This window comes from Colletes latitarsis, chromosome 11 (genome assembly GCF_051014445.1).
Source record: "Colletes latitarsis isolate SP2378_abdomen chromosome 11, iyColLati1, whole genome shotgun sequence".
NCBI classification, from domain to species: Eukaryota; Metazoa; Arthropoda; class Insecta; order Hymenoptera; family Colletidae; genus Colletes; species Colletes latitarsis.
This window is the reverse complement of record NC_135144.1, coordinates 22846113-22865490: the sequence shown is the minus strand read 5'-3', so window position 1 is coordinate 22865490 and position 19378 is coordinate 22846113. Positions and strand designations below refer to the sequence as shown.

General features: G+C 36.7%; 5 protein-coding genes across 5 annotated transcripts; all 5 read right to left on the bottom strand.

The window, feature by feature from the left end:
* Window positions 1-1617: 1617 nt before the first annotated feature.
* Window positions 1618-3519, bottom strand: LOC143348379 (odorant receptor Or1-like). Its single transcript, XM_076778522.1, has 5 exons — window positions 3395-3519; window positions 2761-3099; window positions 2171-2372; window positions 1943-2098; window positions 1618-1671 (listed from the first exon to the last, which is right to left on the bottom strand). Exons 1-5 carry the CDS (start codon window positions 3517-3519, stop codon window positions 1618-1620), a joined length of 876 nt encoding a protein of 291 aa, XP_076634637.1.
* A 1625-nt stretch (window positions 3520-5144) lies between these two features.
* LOC143348378 (odorant receptor 94b-like) lies at window positions 5145-7677 on the bottom strand. The gene is made up of 6 exons (XM_076778521.1): window positions 7642-7677; window positions 7316-7548; window positions 6328-6716; window positions 5923-6086; window positions 5695-5850; window positions 5145-5198 (listed from the first exon to the last, which is right to left on the bottom strand). Exons 1-6 carry the CDS (start codon window positions 7675-7677, stop codon window positions 5145-5147), a joined length of 1032 nt encoding a protein of 343 aa, XP_076634636.1.
* A 1114-nt stretch (window positions 7678-8791) lies between these two features.
* LOC143348372 (odorant receptor 10-like) lies at window positions 8792-11240 on the bottom strand. Its single transcript, XM_076778506.1, has 6 exons — window positions 10969-11240; window positions 10828-10892; window positions 10056-10461; window positions 9385-9589; window positions 9153-9308; window positions 8792-8845 (listed from the first exon to the last, which is right to left on the bottom strand). Exons 1-6 carry the CDS (start codon window positions 11223-11225, stop codon window positions 8792-8794), a joined length of 1143 nt encoding a protein of 380 aa, XP_076634621.1. The 5' UTR covers window positions 11226-11240.
* A 1628-nt stretch (window positions 11241-12868) lies between these two features.
* LOC143348368 (odorant receptor 94a-like) lies at window positions 12869-19066 on the bottom strand. Its single transcript, XM_076778494.1, has 6 exons — window positions 18705-19066; window positions 18136-18175; window positions 13741-14045; window positions 13449-13653; window positions 12996-13151; window positions 12869-12919 (listed from the first exon to the last, which is right to left on the bottom strand). Exons 1-6 carry the CDS (start codon window positions 19064-19066, stop codon window positions 12869-12871), a joined length of 1119 nt encoding a protein of 372 aa, XP_076634609.1.
* On the bottom strand, window positions 16530-18129 carry LOC143348157 (odorant receptor 10-like; the record flags this gene model as incomplete). Its single annotated transcript, XM_076778067.1, has 4 exons — window positions 16530-16736; window positions 16854-17009; window positions 17083-17287; window positions 17840-18129. Coding segments are annotated over 4 exons (705 nt in total), but the record flags the coding sequence as incomplete, so codon positions are not given.
* Window positions 19067-19378: the final 312 nt, after the last annotated feature.

Sequence of the window (19378 nt, the reverse complement as noted above, 5' to 3'; positions counted from 1 at the left end):
GCAATCGAACGTGGGGTTGTCGCAAGGAAACGGTTATGAAAGTTGTTCGACAAATTTTTCATAGCATAAAATTCTAGAGTGGAATTGTATACGTTTTGATCGAACATGTGAAAAGTTGGATTCATTGTTTTATCATTGGTATAAATGTCGCGTATGAAAGTGGGTGCAAATGTTTGGACGATCTTTAGTTGCGACTTAACTGTTTATACCTCTTGTGCACGTAAGTGATTGTCTGCTATAAAGTCATGAAGAATTTTATTTCTTGAAATATGTGAAAACCTTGGTGCTGTCTGCTGAAGTTGAATTTTCTGAGAAATAAAGTTCTGACAATGTGCATTATTTTTTTGTGGAAATATAAAAAAGATGAAGATTAAAATATATTTAAGTATATGTCTGCAGATGTCGTATCGATTATAATGGTTAATCTGTAATTTTATTTTATTTTGATATGATAGTTGACACTAATCGGACCGGTTGAATGATTTATATTTTTTTTGTAAAAAACTGGACAAACTTTGGTACCAAATTCTGGTTAGCTTCCGATGTAAATAGGAAATATGTATATGTATCACAAAGACGAAAGGAGAGAATCTTCAGTTTCCACTGTCTTAGAACAGTCTTACAAAGCGTATTAAAAATACCAAAACTTTAAACGCATGCAGTTTCGAAATTACTAATGCTTTATTTATAAATGGGGTATCGTTGGAAGTGGTAAATCTTCCCCTTTAAAATGGTGTTTGGTTTTTGACGATCCGACTTTCCGTTTCCGAGATATCGCAATTTATGTAAAAGGTAATTTTTCTTAATTTGACTATTGCTGTCTCCGTCTGACGCGTCGCGCTGGACCTCTCTGTTTCGTACGTGACTCGTGATCGAGTGACCTAGAGCCGGGCGTAGTATTTCCAAGAATTTACTACGCACTGTTTACTATTTTCACGCGCGCGAGTTCATTCATCCGAATGAAACGTAAAGGAACGCTTCGAATCTTTATATCTCCAAAACTAGCCGCCGCATCGAGTTGAAACTAAAATCGTCATATCTCCGGAACTAATTGAGCTATCGACTTTTTCGAACGCTCGTTTTAAAAGGTATTTCATCCTCTATCCGATGACTATAACAACTATTATTATTTATGCTACGTTCTATGTTTATTTTGATATTTACTGTGACTCTATACATCCAAAGAAATTTCAGTAACTCCTACTGATCGTACTAGTGTGCGATAAAACTGAATCATAAAATGTCTATTTAATTGAAAATGAATTTAAATTTGTATACGGGCTGTTCGCATAATTACTATTTCATTTTATTTGTAAATAAATGTTTTCTCCGAAATTAACTACGGTTTCGACTCGCAACAGAATTCATTTTTAAGGGCGTCTTATCTCATATCCGATGAAAATTAAAAAATTTTCACGCACTTTGTAAATTTTATTAAACAGTAATTATATTAACAAACTTTTAGTATTACAATATTAATAGATGTCTATTGGATTGTATCGATAGTATCGTACTTTACGTACTTTAAGACAGTTTTGAAATATCCCTACTACATTGTCTTCTTCTTCCCTTCCATTCCACTGAATTAATTCGTTTTCTATATTTGGTAAACAGTTTTTATGCTTGGCCTTGTAAAAGCACGTTATACACCGAGTAAGAAGTCTTGATTATCTATAACGAATACATATTTAAAATTTAAATACAGATCATTCTATCGATAATCGATGTCTTTTACCCTCCATATCAGAGAGTATGTTAAACTTTAAACTGAAATTTGAGGGACCTTGCATCGTTACTTTGCTGGTTGTTAATTTTTTCTCCTGTTATCAAAAATGAAACTTTTACGATAGACACGGTTCAATATCAACGCGATAGTCGTCAGAAATGACGAACTTAAATTCGATAGCACAGAATGGAGATCGTATATTAAATTCGTACTAACTGACATAAAAGACGCGAGGTTCATCGTAGCAACGTGAGCGCTTCTTATTTCGATGGGCATCGTTGCTCGGTTCATGATAATTAGGAACGTCTTTCTAGCGCCATTATCCAACGAGACCCAGTCACTTTCCATTATCATGTCAGGAATTTCGAGACTCTAAACGGAAAAGCACTCCGTGAAATTTTAGTACTCTAAATAAAAATTGAATTACTTATCATGCAATGGAACCTTCAATCGGACTTCGTTCCCGTTCCAACAGTAATAGAGTATTTGCAGAACTACGCAACTTGTGTAGCCTACAGTTACAATATACTTCGAATCCAGGTCCCTTTGCGTCAAATTATAAATTTCGACGCATATGGTAGACGTACTCACCAGGAACTGAATACATATTATAGTTTTAAATCGTTCGCCCACTATTGTGGCGAATCTGTAACGATGTCAGTGTTTAGGTAGAAGGGGTATTAAACTACGCAGTGGGTGGACCTGACTATCTACATCGATGCTATTAAAAAAGGGAACAATATTATTCCCGAAACTGAATCGTCATGCTTCGAAGTTTGATCTACGACTGGTCAAAAATGCTCCTCAAGATTGTGTAATCTGTTTTAAACTATTTAAAACTCAAAGTTGCACAGTTTTAATTTTTAATAAATAAATGAATATATAATATTTATGATGACACAAGAATTCAATCAGAAACCTTGTACTGAAATAGGGAACAGAAAAATTTATATCGGAATCAAAATAGACCCGGAGTCCACCATTCAGTCCACCATTTTTAAAGTTAGAATTTGCTAGAAATATCGCAGACCAACTTGTATATACGATTATGAAGACGGGCACAGTGTTCCGCAGAGTAGTCTCCGTTTCTTTTGATATGTCTCAGACGATGTCGCAATATTTCAAGTTGACCGCAGATATGGATCAGAAGCCCGGTGAACAGACTGTCGCAGCTAACGTTCAAAAACGCAGTGACCACTAAATTTATATTTTGATAAACGTAAACGATAGTGAACAAAAAAGGAGAAGAATAATCGCATGGTAACCACAATGGATACGATAATTCTCTTGTTTCGAAATCTTTGATGATCGACGTCGCAACGATACACGCTAGAAGTATTGTCACTGAAGTCGCATAGACAGTTGCGTTCGATCTGTTAAGAAAGTCCTACTATCAAATATTGAAGATCATTTCAATGATTAGACTCGCAGTTAACCGATTTCTACGCTTAAATGCGAGTAGGTGTACGAGTCGAGTCATTGTGAATCAGTGTTCCGTTATTTCGTCAACATTGCAGAGCTTCCTCAACTAATTAACGGATCGATTGAAATACTTCTTACAGGTGATTGCAGATCCGTGACGAAACTTTCTGCAATCTTGCTGAAACGTTGGAACAGTTACAAAAAAACTAATTGCTATTATTATCGACAACTTTAACGTATACTTACTCAGCTAGTTTGTCGAATCTCTTTCGAATCATCGTTTCGTCTATGCTCACTGGCGCCAATGGTTTCTCTTGAAGACCGTTGATCAACTTTACATAATTTTCAGAATTTATTATTATATTACGCATTTTCCAGGTGCATGCAAAAATTTCCGCTGTCAAATAGAAATTATCACTGAAATCTCCCTGATTATCAACATTAAAGACTAAGTCCAATATAAGAAATAACAAGAAGCTATGCGTCAAGAACAACATAGTAACCATATACGTAGTGTACAGAAACTTTTTGGGCCGGGACGTCCAAGAAGACGGTCGCCAACAACCACAGAAGCTGAGAAGCACGAACACTCCTTGTAGTACATGCATTATTAATTCTACAAGGAACCTTCTAATTGCTGCGTATCGCGAAGTACTAAGAATTTCACGTTCCTTATGTTTCACATCAAAGTTTTTTTATTGTACTACATACGTACATCGAAATATAGATTTGGATCAGTTTATTCGTAAAATGTGGATTGAATGACACGGTAACACTGCAAAAGCAAGATATTCTATGCCTTCGTTGTTACAGGAACTCGAATGTTACGAAATTAAGGATAGAGACAATACATTGTACTCGCGATTCTGATTCTTTGCTAAACGGACGTTGAGGTACAACTAAAGGCTATAACATATCAGCATTTCTAGAATACTTTTGCAGAAGTCAGTTCCCATCAGCTGTTTTCCCCTCGGATTCGCGGGCCATATAATTATCGTAATGATGGAGAACATGGCGACCCTGTTTACTTATTTACACATTTTAAGAACAGCTATACGCTCCTTGTAATGTGTAATTTTATCTTATTCGCTGTTTGTTATTTTCCATTGAATTGTTACGCATGAATGCACCGCGCGGGAGAAATGAATAGAAAAAACAGACGACGAATTTCTCGAAACATTTCAAAATCATCAAAGAGAAGTCATACATACAATAAACGTTTATATCGGAAGGGAGAATGAATATTTAAGAAAGAGAAGACAGTCCTTTCCCTTACACTGTTCGTATCTGACGTCTGTCCTCGAATTTTTCTCTGCTACTTCACATTGCAATGTAACGTGGGGTTGTATTTCTTGCAAGGAAACGGTTATGAAAGACAAATTCTTCGTAACATAAAATTCTAGAGTGGAATTGTATACGTTTTGATCGAACATGTGAAAAGTTGGATTCATTGTTTTACCTTTGGTATAAGTGTCGCGTATATTAAGAAAGTGGGTGCAAATGTTTGGACGAGTTTTAGTTGCGACTTAACTGTTTATGACTGTAGTACACGTAAGTGATTTTCTGCTATAAAAGCCAGAACTTGATGTACGACTTTTGGTGAAGAACTTTATCTCTTGAAATATGTGAAAACCTTGGTACTGTCCATTGGAGTTGAATTTTCTGAGAAATAAAATTCTGATATTATGCAATGTGTTCTGTGGAAATATAAAAAAGATGAAGATTAAAGTATAGTTAAGTATATGTCTGCCATTGCATATATTAACGAAAGTAAATCATTGGAGGACCAGTAGTGGGGGATGTTTCTCTAACAAAAAGTTGAAACACTGAAAACACACCATATTTTTAGTTGGATTTATTAAAATCCATAGCGAATATCATGTTATGTGTACAGTAGTGCTGTTTCTTATCATTTGTGACGATGCGGTCCTTTTGGTCTCCTCACATTCTTTTCACTTTCTGTATCTTGAATAATTGAAAGTCAATTTTCGTGGTATTATTCTTTACTTTGTTGGAGCATGTTGTACGCCGAGTATGAAGTCTTGAGTAACTGTGACAAATAGGTATGTTAGAGTTGAAAGCTTTATCAGTCTTTTTGGTAATCGTTCTAGCAGAAATCTTTACAATTACAGTGTTCGTGATCTTTGTTAATGAACTTCTCAGAATAATTAAACGATCATCGTTCTTACTTTACTTTTTCCAAACTTCACTTTCTTACAATTTCAATAAAGAAATACGTTCAGTGGACCTTCTACAGTAATATCAAATTGCATTCGACCTTTTAACAACGCGAATGATTTCACCAACAGTGTACAACTGTCAACTCGTTGAAAGAAGAAATGTAAAATTCAGAAATTGTGTCGTCCGTTTATCAATTCCTACGTTGAAATATTTTCAAAAAGTTTATTTTGAGGTATTTAACAGTGACGTTTTACCAAAAAATTGTGTCTAATTTCTGCACAAAAGGTCACATTATATTATTGGTAATTATGAGCCCAAATCTAAATTGGATAACAGTGTGTTAAGAAACTATATTTATTTGATACCATCATGAAAGACTCGAGGTCCATCGACACGACGTGGATGCTTTTGAATTCGATAGGCATCGTTGCGCGTCTCATGATCATTAGAAGAATCTTCTTAGACTTGACATTCAGAGACGTCCAGTCACCTTCCATTATCATATTAGAAACTTCGAGACTCTACCGAGAGAACGTTGTGTAAAATTACGGATACTCGGTTTGAAATTGAAATATTTTGTCGTAAGAATGAACCTTTAGTTTAACTTCGTTCCCATACCAGCAATAGTAAAATATCTCTGTGAGCATGCAAATCCCATAGAACACCGTTTCGAACATTCTCGAGCCCAAGTCACTTTGTGTCAAACGATAAAGATTGAAGCACACGATTGACGTGCTCACCAAAAGTTGAGTGCATGCTATCGATTTAAACGTTTGGTTCACCATTCCGGCAAATCTGTGATCATTTTAGAAACGGAAGTCATTATTTCCCTTTTCTTTCCTATTCTTCGTTGTTAAAGACAACAGTAGAAGCTGGCCAATTTTTGATTTTATCAATACAAACATCGATAGAATAAGTAAAAGGGACCAGAAGTAGGAAACTATTTTTTTTTTTTTTTAATCGACTCGTCCGACTTTAGAATTCGATTTAAGACTTACTAGAAGGCTTTTCGTGAGTTTCTAATTCAAAGAGAAATTGGGAAACCAACTGGTATATGCTGCGATGGTGACGAGCACACAGTTTGACCGAGTCGTTGTCATCTTTTACGACACGTTTCAAACGATGTCCAAGTATTTCCAGCTGGCAATACGTGTGGATCAACATACCGCTGTACAGAGTATCGTAAGCCACGCTCAAAAGCGAGCAGATCGTTATACCTACAACCTGCTGAGCGTAGGTAACAGCGTACAAAAACGACGAAGAATAGTCGTAGGGTAGCCATGCCCGGTACACCAATTTTTTGCACTTTAAATCTGTGAAAAATGACGTTACCCATATCCACACGATGCACGATTCGATTAAAACAGTGTAAGCCATCGTATTCCATCTGAAAAAATATTTATACACGTTGCATTATTAGGGAATGGAACAACTGGATCTTGAGTTACAATGTTCATTGTATGAAAAAAATATTTCGAATACAATTTTAATGGTTTCAGAGAATATATAATTACTTGTATTCGTGCACTATAATGGTGATTTTCTATAAATGGAAGGAAACTTGTGTTTCTTATGAATTTGTTGTTTTTGAAATTAATGAAAATCCACTTTTTCATACATTCAGATGTGTAAGGGTGTTTGAGTAAATTAAAAACAAAAATTGTCGATGATTTTGCCACGTTGAAAACACCGATAATGTAATAAAGACATTTGATAAAAGTAAATGGAAAAAATTCGTGGAGACGCAAGTTTCTTTTCATTTATAGCGGATCGCCGTTAGAGTGTACGAACACGAGTGGAAATAAGTAAATCGCGTCGAGAAACAAGTAAAGCATATTATAAGCGAGAAAAAAATATTATAAATCTGAGTTGACTCGAAAAAATAATGATTGCACATTTTTTTAATATAAACGTGAATTACAATATGGAGCATCGACGTTATTTAATAAATTATTCTACTTTTACCATTATCAACGTGGTACTTACTCGATAATTTTGTCGTATCTCGTTAGAATTTCGATTTCCTCGGCGTTCGCGGGCGCGAACGGTTCCCTTCGAAGGTTGTCAATCAAAGCTGCAATGTTGGATCGATTTATTAAAAAGTTACACATCTTGCAGCAAGCGATAAACGGCGCCAGCGTCACGTAGAAATTGTCGCTGAATTCATCCTGATTCTCGACGTTAAAGACAATGTCCAAAACTAGAGAAAGCACGAGGGTCTGCGTCAAAAGAATTACAAAAATCGTATAAATGTCGTACAAGAGCCTTTTGAACGACGACGTACACGAAGTCGGTCTTAAACAACCGCACACCGTCAGAATTCTGAACGTTCGTCGCAGTATTGTCATTGTCGATTTTACAGAATTTTTCCAACTGTTACCCCTGGATCGGTTTGGTCTTTAAACACTGATGAGATCAAGCGACGAGGTAAAACGGTAAATTTGTTGAAATCGTGTTGATACGCTTGGAAAATAAGTAAATACGGAAGTAACAGTTTGGTTTCACGATCCTTGATCAACGAAGTTTTATGCAACACTGAGGTCTCACAGAGTATCGATATTTCTTGTGCACCTTCGCGATGGATAGTATTCCTATTGGCTATATCATTATACTAATTGTCTATAATGGATACGACCCGTACAACGAGAATAAATTCCTCTCCCTTTTTTCAGTCTCATTTATCATTGAATATGTTCTAAACGCTTTAAACGGTTGGACTGAGAGTAGAAAGGTAATCCATATTTTCATTTGTCGCGTGTAGTTGAAATCTCTCCGTACCTTACTCGTACGCTTCCGTCAGTAGCAATATTGTGAGTTCATCGAAACACGATAGAAGAAATTCTACGAGAGGCAAAATATTTATCAGCAGAGAAAACGTGAAGTAACATTTATTGCTTATTTATTTCCATAGGTTTCTCTAGTACCCTTGATGAAAAAAGTACGTGGTTCCTTGTTGTTTCTGCTATTGATCCCACGAAGATTTTCTGAAACACAAACTGAGAACAATATGTCAGAAAATTTAATGAAACATGGTAGAATATCCTGTTTCACCCTCGAAATAGTCAGTTCCCTTCCGGAATCGTACCCTTCCGATGCATGACTTATGTTATTACTATAATTACATCGATGACGCAAACCACGCGACATATGCAACTATGTTTCAGTAATAAAGTCATGTTCTATAATAACCGTATGGGAGGTTGTATTTTACCGGAAAGAACTGGCAATAAAGGTTGACAATACACATATGAAATATAAATCAGCTGTCGCGAACGAAAGTCTGTGAAAATATCTAAACGATACAGAATATTGTCGCTCCTGGCGAAACGCTAAAGAAGAAATCGTGAAAATGATAAGTTACTCATTAATAACACGTGGCTAACAGTTTCTCCTATAATTTATTTGTTAAACGATCTGCATACATTTTAACACTATTCGACGATCTTGAAAATATTCGTAGTACTATCCCTTGCCTCGTTGAAGCATATTATACGCAGAATAAGAAGTTTTAAGTATCTGCAATAAATAGTGATCGTATAGGTCTAGTAAAGAGTTACGATAGACTTACGTTTGAATATTTCATAAAATTTTGTATATTTATTTTTTATAAACAACATCAACTTTATCTTTTCACCCTTTGAATACTTGGGTATCGACGTAAGAGCTAAGTTTAGTACAGAACTGATTTTCTTGAATTTTGGCATTCGTGAATGAGATTTCAGGCAAATAAAAAATTCATAATTTCTTTCCTTTCACCACCGTTCGAACCAGTCGACAAATTGAAATATTTTCATTTTGAAAATTCGTTTCACTTTGTACTAACGTTCACGAAAGCCTCGAGATTCATCGTAACAACGTAAATACTGGTAAATTCGATGGGCTCTGACGCACGTTTCATGATCATCAGAAGAATTCTTTTGGTGTTGTTGTCGAGCAGCGTCCAGTCGATTCTGAAGCACATGTTGGAAATTTCGAGGCTCTATAATAAAAAAGGAATGCACTTGAAAAAGTTCCCGCGATCCAATGGGATTCGGATCGAACTTATAGCGACGGACCTTCAGCTTAACTTCGTTCCCGAACCAACAGTAAACGAATATCTGCGTTAGCATGCAACAAGTGTACAGTATTATTTGCAACACCACTGTGTTGAAGCTCGTCTTCTTTGCCAATACATACAAGCTGAAGCATACCACCAGCGTGCTCACCGTGAATTGAATGAAAATTACCATTCTAAATTCTGCGTTTATCATTCTAGCGAACCTGGAATTTTTTTTCAAGGTGCAATTACGAATTTATTAATTATACAGTCGAACAGTCAGACAGCCTTTCGAACTATTATCGAACTTCTGAGGGTGCAAATATTTTACTATTGCATTCGTTCAGTTCCCCAGGCCTTTTTGGTATGTTTAAACGAAACGTAGAATTATCGAAAAATTCTATTTATCTCAAACGATTAACTTTCGTTAAGAAGAAATGCGAGCGTAACAGTTTTAAAAACAAGTACATAAATTTTTCGTGTATCAAAAATTGAATATTGATAAACATGATACTTGTGTGTTCGAATAAAAAAACTCCAAGTAATAAACGACAAATTATTCGTTAGAAAAATATATGGCTGTGACTTCGTACTTCTCGTCTTAATTTCTATTTTTTGAATCCGTTACACTAGAATTTTTCCTTAAATTAAAACCTGTGCTGGTCAAACAAGCTAGTCTAGAGAACCAACCGGTACACACGATCGTGGTAACGAACGCACGAATTCACTGACTGATTCTCGCCTGTCTTAATTGCTTTCAGACGACACTCGAGTATCTCGAACTGGCTGTAAACGTGGATCAACAGACCGCAGATCAGACTGTCGCAGGCAACGTGCATCAACGAGCCGGCGACGAAGGCTAGATTTTGTTGAACATAGGTAAGGCTCATCGAATACGTTGACGTGTAGTCGTAAGGTAGCCACACTCTGAGCGGCAATTCCCCGTGTGCGAGTCTCAGAAACGCGACGCACGACCAATAAATTACGGACAACTCGACCAGAATTGCATAGAATATTGCAAGCGATCTGCAAAGTAATTTTAAATCGTATCTGGGTCCCATGAAGTTTGGGTACGTGTTTTGGGACAGGGGAGTGGCTTAGTTTGCTCCGCCTGTCTCCATTTTCTAGGCACGATAATCGCCAATAACGTGCAATTACTTCGAAATTAGGGGGTGGAAATTAATCCTGAAACGTTCGATCGTTTCTGATTTTATCGTTGTAATTCGCAAACTGGATGTGTCCATGTAGTAAACGATTTGTAAATGTTTTAAATAATCATACGGGGTCTTGTGGAAGAGATGAAAAAGATGGAACGGTTCCTCGGGCGGCGAATAAGGGAGGCGAAGGACCCCACGATCGCGTAATACGTATCTACGCATGCCTTGCTTATTCCCAAAGCTTCAGAATATTTTTTAATTCCCTTGCAAGACCCATTTTGTTAATATATCCCTTTAGAAATTACTGAAATCGTCTTTATTGGTATATTTAACTATTATTTTCTCAAAGTGGCGAACCACCAAAACACTTCTGCGACCAAATATGGATTCAGCAGCAAAAAGATTTATGAAACGCAACAGGTTCAAGTCTAGTCCAAACTACTTACTGTGCCTTTTTGTCGAATTTGCTTCTAATTCCGATTTCCTCCGCGTTCCCCGGTAAGAAAGGCTCCTTTTCGAGTATGTTGGTCATAGCAGCGATGCATCCTCGACTTTTCAGCATGCTGTAGATCTTGTGGCAGGCGACGAGCATCGCGAGCAATAGATAGAAGTTCTCGCTGAACTCGTCCTGATTTTGAACGCCCATTATTATATCCATGAATTGAGAGAATGTGACGGTGTACAGCAGCAACAATACGATCATCGTGTACACGGTGTACAAAGACTTTTTAAACGGTGACCTCCAGGATGGAGGCTGCCAACATCCGCACACAACGAGGATTCGAAATATCGACTGCAGGATACCCATTTTCCCCGAACGTTCGTTGCGTTCGATCTTTGGCATAGATTCCATTTTAGGTATTTCGTTTTAACTTTTCGGAATCTTTCACAAACGTTTTCGCGAGTATCACCATCTGAAACTCGTACGACGAGATATAGAGAAAAATATCGTGTAATTTCTAAACGACGACTGAGTAAACGGAACGTAACATCGACAAGTGTCGATTTACTTCTGTCGACTGTACGAGTGTCCACCCCTTGAACGATGGATAGTCCCCAGAGTTCCCTCCTTCGATGCACAAACTATGTTATTACAGCAATCTTCAACAATGCGGCCACGCAAGTTAGAGAATTACACATTTATGAGCACCGTTGAATTCCTTGGTATTTCATTATTTTTTCCTTGCACTCATTTGTAGTTTCTTCGAGCTACATTAATTTTCAATGGCTGACTATACTCAGAAGCCGAAGAAACATCCTTTAGAATATACATCGTGCTGTGAACGAAAAATATTGCAGACGTTCCTTTGACAGTCGAAAGAAAATGATTGTTTGAATAGTATCGTTTACGAACGTCCTTTGATCTCTTGCACGCGTCAAATTAATAATCGTTTAGTATCCCTTCGCAAAAGATCGATAATCGACCGTTTAAAATCTTTAATTTGTTTAGCTCTGTTAATAACATTTTCTGTGACGAAAAAGTGCTCGACGTAAGTACAAGTATTTTATTAATATTTTAGTCGGTGGTAAAGTTCGATTTTGTTAATTTTCGAGTCTGCTATCCAACGTTGAAAATTCCTGATTTATACAGGGTGTTCGGCCACCCCTGGGAAAAATTTTAATACAGGATTCTAGAGGCCAAAATAAGACAAAAATCAAGAATACCAATTTGTTGATGGAGGCTTCGTTAAAAAGTTATTAACAAGTAAATTCAAAAATTTCAAATCGTTCTAAAAAAATTATTTCTAGATTCTGAGATCAAAGACAACCATTTTTGGTGAATACATATACCTCCAAAATCCTGCGCACTTCCGAGAAAAAAATTCGAGAAGGTGTGAAATTTTTCGACGGAAAAAAAAAATTTCAAATCGTTTTGGAAAAATTATGTTCGATTGCGGGAGTCAATTACAATCATTTTTAGTGAACAGACATACCCCCGAAATCCTGCGCATTTTCGAGAAAAAAATTCAGTACGGGTGCATCTTTATACGTTAATAACTTTTTAACGAAACCTCCATCAACAAATTGGTATTCTTGATTTTCGTCTTATTTTGGCCTCTAGGACCCCCTATTAAAATTTTTCCCAGGGGTGACCGAACACCCTGTACACGGTTGCCAAGAATTAAAATTCAATTTGTTGAAACGCATTCGATGACGTTTATGTTTTAACAGTTGTATTGAACGGTAATGGACGTGATCGACTACGTATCTATAAATTTTATTTATATGCGTTCTACAAGTTAAATTGTATTATCATGCACATTGGATACATTGTTACTACCTTATATGTATACGTTATCAAGCATTCTTGATATATCGATTCAACACTCGTCTCTTGTTCTACAATTATTTCGTTCGCTGTAGCAAATTATACGACGAGTAAGATAATTTTAGAATCTGTAACGAAGCGTGAAATGATTACAAAAGGCACGACATATAATTTTCTGATAAAAATTCAATCAATTATGCTAACTGCCACAAAGGTATCCACATCCATCTTGACTATGTACGCGCAGGTCAATTCTATCGGAATCATTGCTCTCGACATGATGATTAACAAGCTTTTCTTGGTGTCTTCGACGAGAAACATCCAATCTAGGTGGAAAATTGCTTCCACGAGCTCGACGCTCTGCACTTACGAATATATAACAGAGACAAAGTATTACCATTCGTTTCTGATAACGGTACACGCGAGATTTTAGAGGCATATTGTTGGAAACTTGAATGAAATTCGCCATAGAGAAAGAGAAAGAATTTGGAACTCTAGAAGCATCGTGATTATTTCCATAGCTATAATACCACAGTTGTTACTGTGGTTGTTACTGTGGTAATCATTTTCAATATAATCTCTCTCTCTCTCTGTCTCTCTCAAATCTCTCAAACACCGAAGATTGCATTGTAACGTGTTTCTCTTTCGCGCAAATACCTTCAGTTTCAGTTCGTTTCCATACCAGCAGTAAATGAAACTCTGTGCCATCATGCAAGCCATGAACATGACAAATTCTAAATACTTGGGGCTGGTCAGCGGCGTGTTCGTCAATTCGTACAAATTAAAGCACACCACCAGAGTGCTCGACAGAAGCTGTATAGCCAGCAACACTTTGAAATTCTCTTGTATCATGAATGCGTATCTGTGTTTGAAAACGGAACAAAAAAGAATTTGTTTCAAGTTTATCATTTGAAACCGTTGAATTTTCAGTGTTCCTAACTAGACTAACCTGTAGAGGTAGTTGTGAAAGCGCACTATCTTCCCAAAATCGGGTCTAATTTCTAGCGTGAGCTCCTTCAATCTATGCTTGAGGATCTCTTGCTGGCAGCACACGTGGGCGGACAGACCGATGACGAACACATCGCAAGCCAAGTTTATAAACGCCAGTCCGTACAGAGCCACCAGCTGATGACCATAAGCGACGAAATAAAGACTTCGGTTGGTGTAAGTGAATGGCAACCAAGCGCTGTACAGCAGCTTCCTTTTTGGTAAATCGGTGAACAACGACGCCGTACATATGCTGAGGACCGAGCACTTTACCAGAATCGCGTAATAAATCGAGACGGACCTGGAAAGTGGCTATGAATGATCAGAGGTTGATTAATTCGCTACTTGTGGAAGCAATTGTCTCGGAATAATAAATTGTCGTGCACAGCGACGAGCGAAAGAGTACCAACACTGGTATGTTCCATGCTGAATAATAAAATACATTACTTTGTACAATATTATAGTAAAATTTTATTGATATTTTTGATGCAAACATAATCTACTTTGATTTGTTGTTTGTATTAATTTAAGAAAAACCGTGAATATCCCTTAACGTTCAGTGCACGCGTGCAACACAGAAATTATCGCGTTGATATTTTCTTTATAAGTTTCTTTAAAAAAAAGTTTTGGAATATCGAAATTGTCACGAACGGTAATTACAAACGATTTAAAGTAAATATGATTGATACGCCTAAGGTGGATTTGATTAAGTGTGTGTAACGATCCTCGAAATTACATATTACAATTTATTTACCCGATTCGTTTGTCAAATTCCTTTTGAATCGATACCTCCGTCTCGTTCATCGGTTTGCAGGGTTCTTCTTCGAGTTTTCGCGTCATGTTTCTTATGTTTTCGTGGTTTATCAGAAGAGTGAGTATCTTGGAACAAGCCGTGAACGTCGAGAAGAACATGTAAATGGTGTCGCTGAGCTCGTCCGTGGTTTTCACGTTTAACACATTCAGAAATTGCGACACGCAAAAACTGTGTATCAGGAGGAACATAAAAGTTGTATGGACGCCGTACAATATCTTTTTGCCCGTCGTGGACCAGCTGGTCGGTCTCCAGCAGCCAGAAAACATTAATAAATAGAACGCTGGTCGCAGAATATTCATCTTTCGATCCAGAAAATTGATATTCACTGTTATTTCATAATAATCAACGTGGTTTTAATAAATCACTGACACACGAAATGTGTTTTCCTTGGTTCGGTTTAACTTGTTAGAGAAATATTATCGTTTAACGCAACTTTAAATACTCTTTACATTTGTGGGCAGACTTACACGATAAGATTCTTCGATGAAATTGCGCGAAACACTGAGGACTAAACATTGTCTATACTTTCGAAAAGGAATTTCCCTTGAATACTTATTTCTCTTCTAAAAAAGATTTTAAGTATGCACCTGGCGTATCATTATCGTAATTGCTACTGACATGATCTATACGTTCTGTCGTTAGAGTTAATTTACGTACCATCTTATGAAAATCGATTATTCTAAATTCTACGTTTTATTATTTTAGTGTATTAATAATCTACCGATTCGAGAGCCATACATTTCTTTCTTGAGATCATTGTACTCATAGAAGTTGTTGAGACCAGAGAAGAAGCACGAAGAACGTTCGATACATAAAAATATAGCGCACTATACGGTAAGAAATTAATTATTTCATTTTACATATGAATGAATATAATGCAAACGAAATTAATTACTATTAATTGATTGCGGACCACTCGGCAAATTCATATTTTTGTTCCAACCCCTAAATATAATAATTCATATCTTACTTTAAGAATTTTTTACATTCAGTAGAGTCCGGAATGTCTGAATGATAAATTGTATTACTACATTACTCAGGGTTGTGTTTATTAAAAATAAAAAACAAAATTTTAAGAAAAAGTGACAAGGAGTAGATACAGAAATTTTTCGTCGAAAAAAAAATTTCAAATCGTTCTGAAAAAATTATTTTCGGTTGCAGGGGTCACTTACAATCATTTTTGGTCAATAGGCATATCACCGAAATCCTACCCAGTGTCGAGAAAAAAATTCATTATTGAAAATATGTTTGATCAGGCATACACCTCTTCCCCTGAAATTTTTCGTCGAAAAAAAAAAAATTCAAATCGTTCTGAAAAAATTATTTTCGGTTGCGGGGGTCACTTATAATCATTTTTGGTCAATAGGCATACCACCGAAATCCTACCCAGTGTCAAGAAAAAAATTCATTATTGAAAATATGTTTGATCAGTCATACACCTCTTCCCCTGAAATTTTTCGTCGAAAAAAAAAAATTCAAATCGTTCTAAAAAAATTATTTTCGGTTGCAGGAATCATTTACAATCATTTTTGGTCAATAGGCATACCACCGAAATCCTACCCAGTGTCGAGAAAAAAATTCATTATTGAAAATATGTTTGATCAGGCATACACCTATTCCCCTGAAACTTTTCATCGAAAAAAAAATTTCAAATCGTTCTGAAAAAATTATTTTTGGTTGTGGGGGTCAATTACAATCATTTTTGGTGAATAGACATACCCCCGAAATCCTAACCATTTTCAAGAAAAAAATTCTTTTAATATTCTTGTTTTTAACTTCATTCGTTTGTTAGGCTAAAACGTAAAAATAAATGATCGTATAGCTTTCCGTTTAATACACATTGTATCCGATAATTCAGTTGATTTTTTCACGAGAAAAGTAATATGAAAGGAAAGAAATCGTTAAAAAAAAGAAATTACGTTTTAATATCAAGATACGTTACAGTTTTCTGTAAAATTTATTACTACACATCCTACATATATTTCAACGTCAGTTTTCTTGTTTTTCCGCAATGACGTTTCGATTATCGAACGGGATATTCGTCTACAAAAGTTTTTCTCTACGACGGAAAATTATTAAAGTTCGTTCTCCTATCCCTTACCTCGTTGGAGCACGTTGTACGCCGAGTAAGAAGTTTTTAGTATCTGCAACAAACAGTGATCCAAGAAGAAACAGTGACACAAGATTTTAATATACGGATGATTCTATACTTTTTGCGAGCCACGATAACGCGAGGGAAAATATATTTTTTTTATACTAACGCTCACGAAAGTTTCGAGATTCATCGGCACAATGTAAATACTGGTAAACTCGATGGGCACTGTCGCGCGTCTCATGATCACCATAAGAACTCTTTTAGCGTTGTTGTCAAGCATCGTCCAGTCACTTTCAAAAATCGTGTTTGGAAGGTCGAGACTCTGAGAAGTGAAAGCATATATTACAAACAATGGAAGCTGTTTTTTTCTCATTATACATTAGGTATTAACGAACCTTCGACTTAACTTCGTTCCCGCACCAACAGTAAGCGAATATCTGCGTCAGTATGCAGCAAGTGTACATTATTATTTTCAATAATTGTGCATTTACGCTTTCCGTGGTCGTTAATAGATAAAGGTTGAAGCACACCGCCAGAGTGCTCACCGTGAACTGAACGAAAATTACCATTGTAAACTTTGCGTTTAACATTTTAGCGAATCTGGAATTTTGTTGAAAGAACTTTTATGTATTCGCTGATCGCTGATGAATTATGATACAGAATCAGCCTGAAGTTCTGCCAAAAGATATACATATGGATCTGTTCTGTGCCTCGAACCTAACGAAAATGTTCTAATAAACACAGATCCTGCAGGAATCATTTTTTGACAAGCACAGTTATATCGAGTTGTAGAATCGTTTTGCAATAATCAACATTTTGATTTTTTATTACACGGTCTATACATATATTGTTCATGTATTTCTGCAATGCCTGAACAGTTTTCACTGAGAAGGTATCAGATTAACTTGTTTATACGTGCACTTAGTATGCATTTTAATATTCACTGTCAGATCAAAACTGTATAATATTCTGCAAGACTAAAATTTTAATATTTGTAACCTTGCTAAAATTCGCCAAATCCTATCAAAAATTCCCCTCAACGTCTCAACGTGAAAATTAATTATTTTAGTCCAGATCTAGTTCGAATGCAACGTATGCTTAAAAAGAGAAAAAATAATGCTATACTAAAATATGCCAATATGGTGAACCAACCGGTAGACACGTTCGTGGTAACGTACGCACGAGATCAACGACTTTTTCTCGCCATTTTTGATAGTTTTCAGACGAGAGCCGAGTATCTCGATCTGGCTGTAAGTGTGGATCAACAGACCACAGACCAAACAGTCGCAAGCAACGTGCATCAACGATCCAGCGATCAAGGCTAGAACTTGTTGAACGTAGGTAAGGCTAAACAAATACACCGAAGAAACGTTGCCAGGTAGCCACATTCTGTACGGTAGTTCTCCACTTTCGGATCTCAGTAACGCCGAGAACGAGATGCAAATGGCCGTTGACTCGATCAGAACCGCGTAGAGAAGCGTCATCAGTCTGCAAACACATACGTTTTCGGAACCTTTCGCGTAGAAGAAAACGTCTAACAACGTTGCAACGAGTCAGGCTGTTAAAAAGCAGAAAACTTGATCGCTCAAACTCATCGAACGAGGAATAACTTTCCGCTTTCCATCGTGATCAGGACTGAAACGTAGTTGCAATAATAGTTACGATTATTAACACGGTACAATTCAAGCAGAACTCATTAAACAAATGGATTCAGAGCTACTAGTTTTGTAGAACAAAGCTAACATAAATCGTTTTTATTCTGACATTTGTGACTGAACACCTCGTACGTTGATATTTTCTGTACTATTGCAATTTGTCGAATTTCATCCTGAGCGATCGTAGAAATATTTGCAAATAACGACTTAGCTGGTGAACGAATATTTATAAAATAAAAGAATGTCGCGTTGTTTTCTTTAATCGATTGCCAAATGAAGACAAACGAGTAGCTAAAGAATGTGAACCAAAAGTTAGAGTATTCGATTGCCTTCGACGCGAAACACGAATTAAGTAAACTTACTCGGATCTTTTGTCGAACCTTGTTCGAATTCCGATTTCCTCTGCGTTTTCCGGCATGAATGGCTCCTGTTCGAGGATATCGTTCAAAGCAGCTATGCTTTCGCGATTCTTCACCAAACTGTAACCCTTGTGGCAAGAAACCAGCATCGCCAGCAGCAGATAGAAGTTGTCGCTGAACTCGTCCTGATTTTGCACGTTTATCACTATGTCCATGAATTGGAGAAACGTGACCGTGTAAACCAACGACAAGACGATCGCTCTGTACAAGGTGTACAGAAACGTTTTCACGGGCGACGTCCAAGATGGCGGCTGCCAACAGCCACATATCACAAGAATTCGAAATGTCCATCGCATGATACTCATCTTTTCGATGCTCATTCTTCCTCCAGCTTCGAGAAGCTCTTATTACGTGTGATTCTCAGCCAAGATTTTAATCCTTCGATCTATTCATAAATTCGAAACTTATTCTAGCACTTCAAAATATCGACGAATAACGTACTGTTAATGTTTTATTAGGACGGTGTATTCCTTTTTCTCGATATTGCCGTGGAACGTCGATGTTATTCTGTTTCTGGAAATAAGCATATATATCCACCCTCAAGGGGTGCAGCGTCGTTTCTCACATTTATCACACTTGGACTTTGCAATACGGAAAAAACTCTATATTAGCAAAAA

What these genes read in the sequence shown, in the direction of transcription:
- LOC143348379 (XM_076778522.1), bottom strand. Translation starts at nt 3,519, where the DNA reads ATGCGTAATATAATAATAAATTCTGAAAATTATGTAAAGTTGATCAAC. An exon ending in AGATTCGACAAACTAGCTGA is followed by an intron (nt 3,100 to 3,394) that starts GTAAGTATACGT and finishes CTTTCTTAACAG; the next exon opens with ATCGAACGCAACTGTCTATG. An exon ending in CTTCATAATCGTATATACAA is followed by an intron (nt 2,373 to 2,760) that starts GTTGGTCTGCGA and finishes ACATCGTTACAG; the next exon opens with ATTCGCCACAATAGTGGGCG.
- LOC143348378 (XM_076778521.1), bottom strand. Translation starts at nt 7,677, where the DNA reads ATGACAATACTGCGACGAACGTTCAGAATTCTGACG. An exon ending in GGAACGAAGTTAAACTAAAG is followed by an intron (nt 5,851 to 5,922) that starts GTTCATTCTTAC and finishes TTCTCTCGGTAG; the next exon opens with AGTCTCGAAGTTTCTAATAT. An exon ending in ACCTCGAGTCTTTCATGATG is followed by an intron (nt 5,199 to 5,694) that starts GTATCAAATAAA and finishes TATTTGTCACAG; the next exon opens with TTACTCAAGACTTCATACTC.
- LOC143348372 (XM_076778506.1), bottom strand. Translation starts at nt 11,225, where the DNA reads ATGATCGTATTGTTGCTGCTGTACACCGTCACATTCTCTCAATTCATG. An exon ending in GGAACGAAGTTAAGCTGAAG is followed by an intron (nt 9,309 to 9,384) that starts GTCCGTCGCTAT and finishes TTTTTATTATAG; the next exon opens with AGCCTCGAAATTTCCAACAT. An exon ending in ATCTCGAGGCTTTCGTGAAC is followed by an intron (nt 8,846 to 9,152) that starts GTTAGTACAAAG and finishes TATTTATTGCAG; the next exon opens with ATACTTAAAACTTCTTATTC.
- LOC143348368 (XM_076778494.1), bottom strand. Translation starts at nt 19,066, where the DNA reads ATGAGTATCATGCGATGGACATTTCGAATTCTTGTGATATGTGGCTGT. An exon ending in AGGTTCGACAAAAGATCCGA is followed by an intron (nt 18,176 to 18,704) that starts GTAAGTTTACTT and finishes ATGTGTTTGCAG; the next exon opens with ACTGATGACGCTTCTCTACG. An exon ending in CGGTTCTGATCGAGTCAACG is followed by an intron (nt 14,046 to 18,135) that starts GCCATTTGCATC and finishes ATTCTGGTAAAG; the next exon opens with TGCTCGGTCCTCAGCATATG.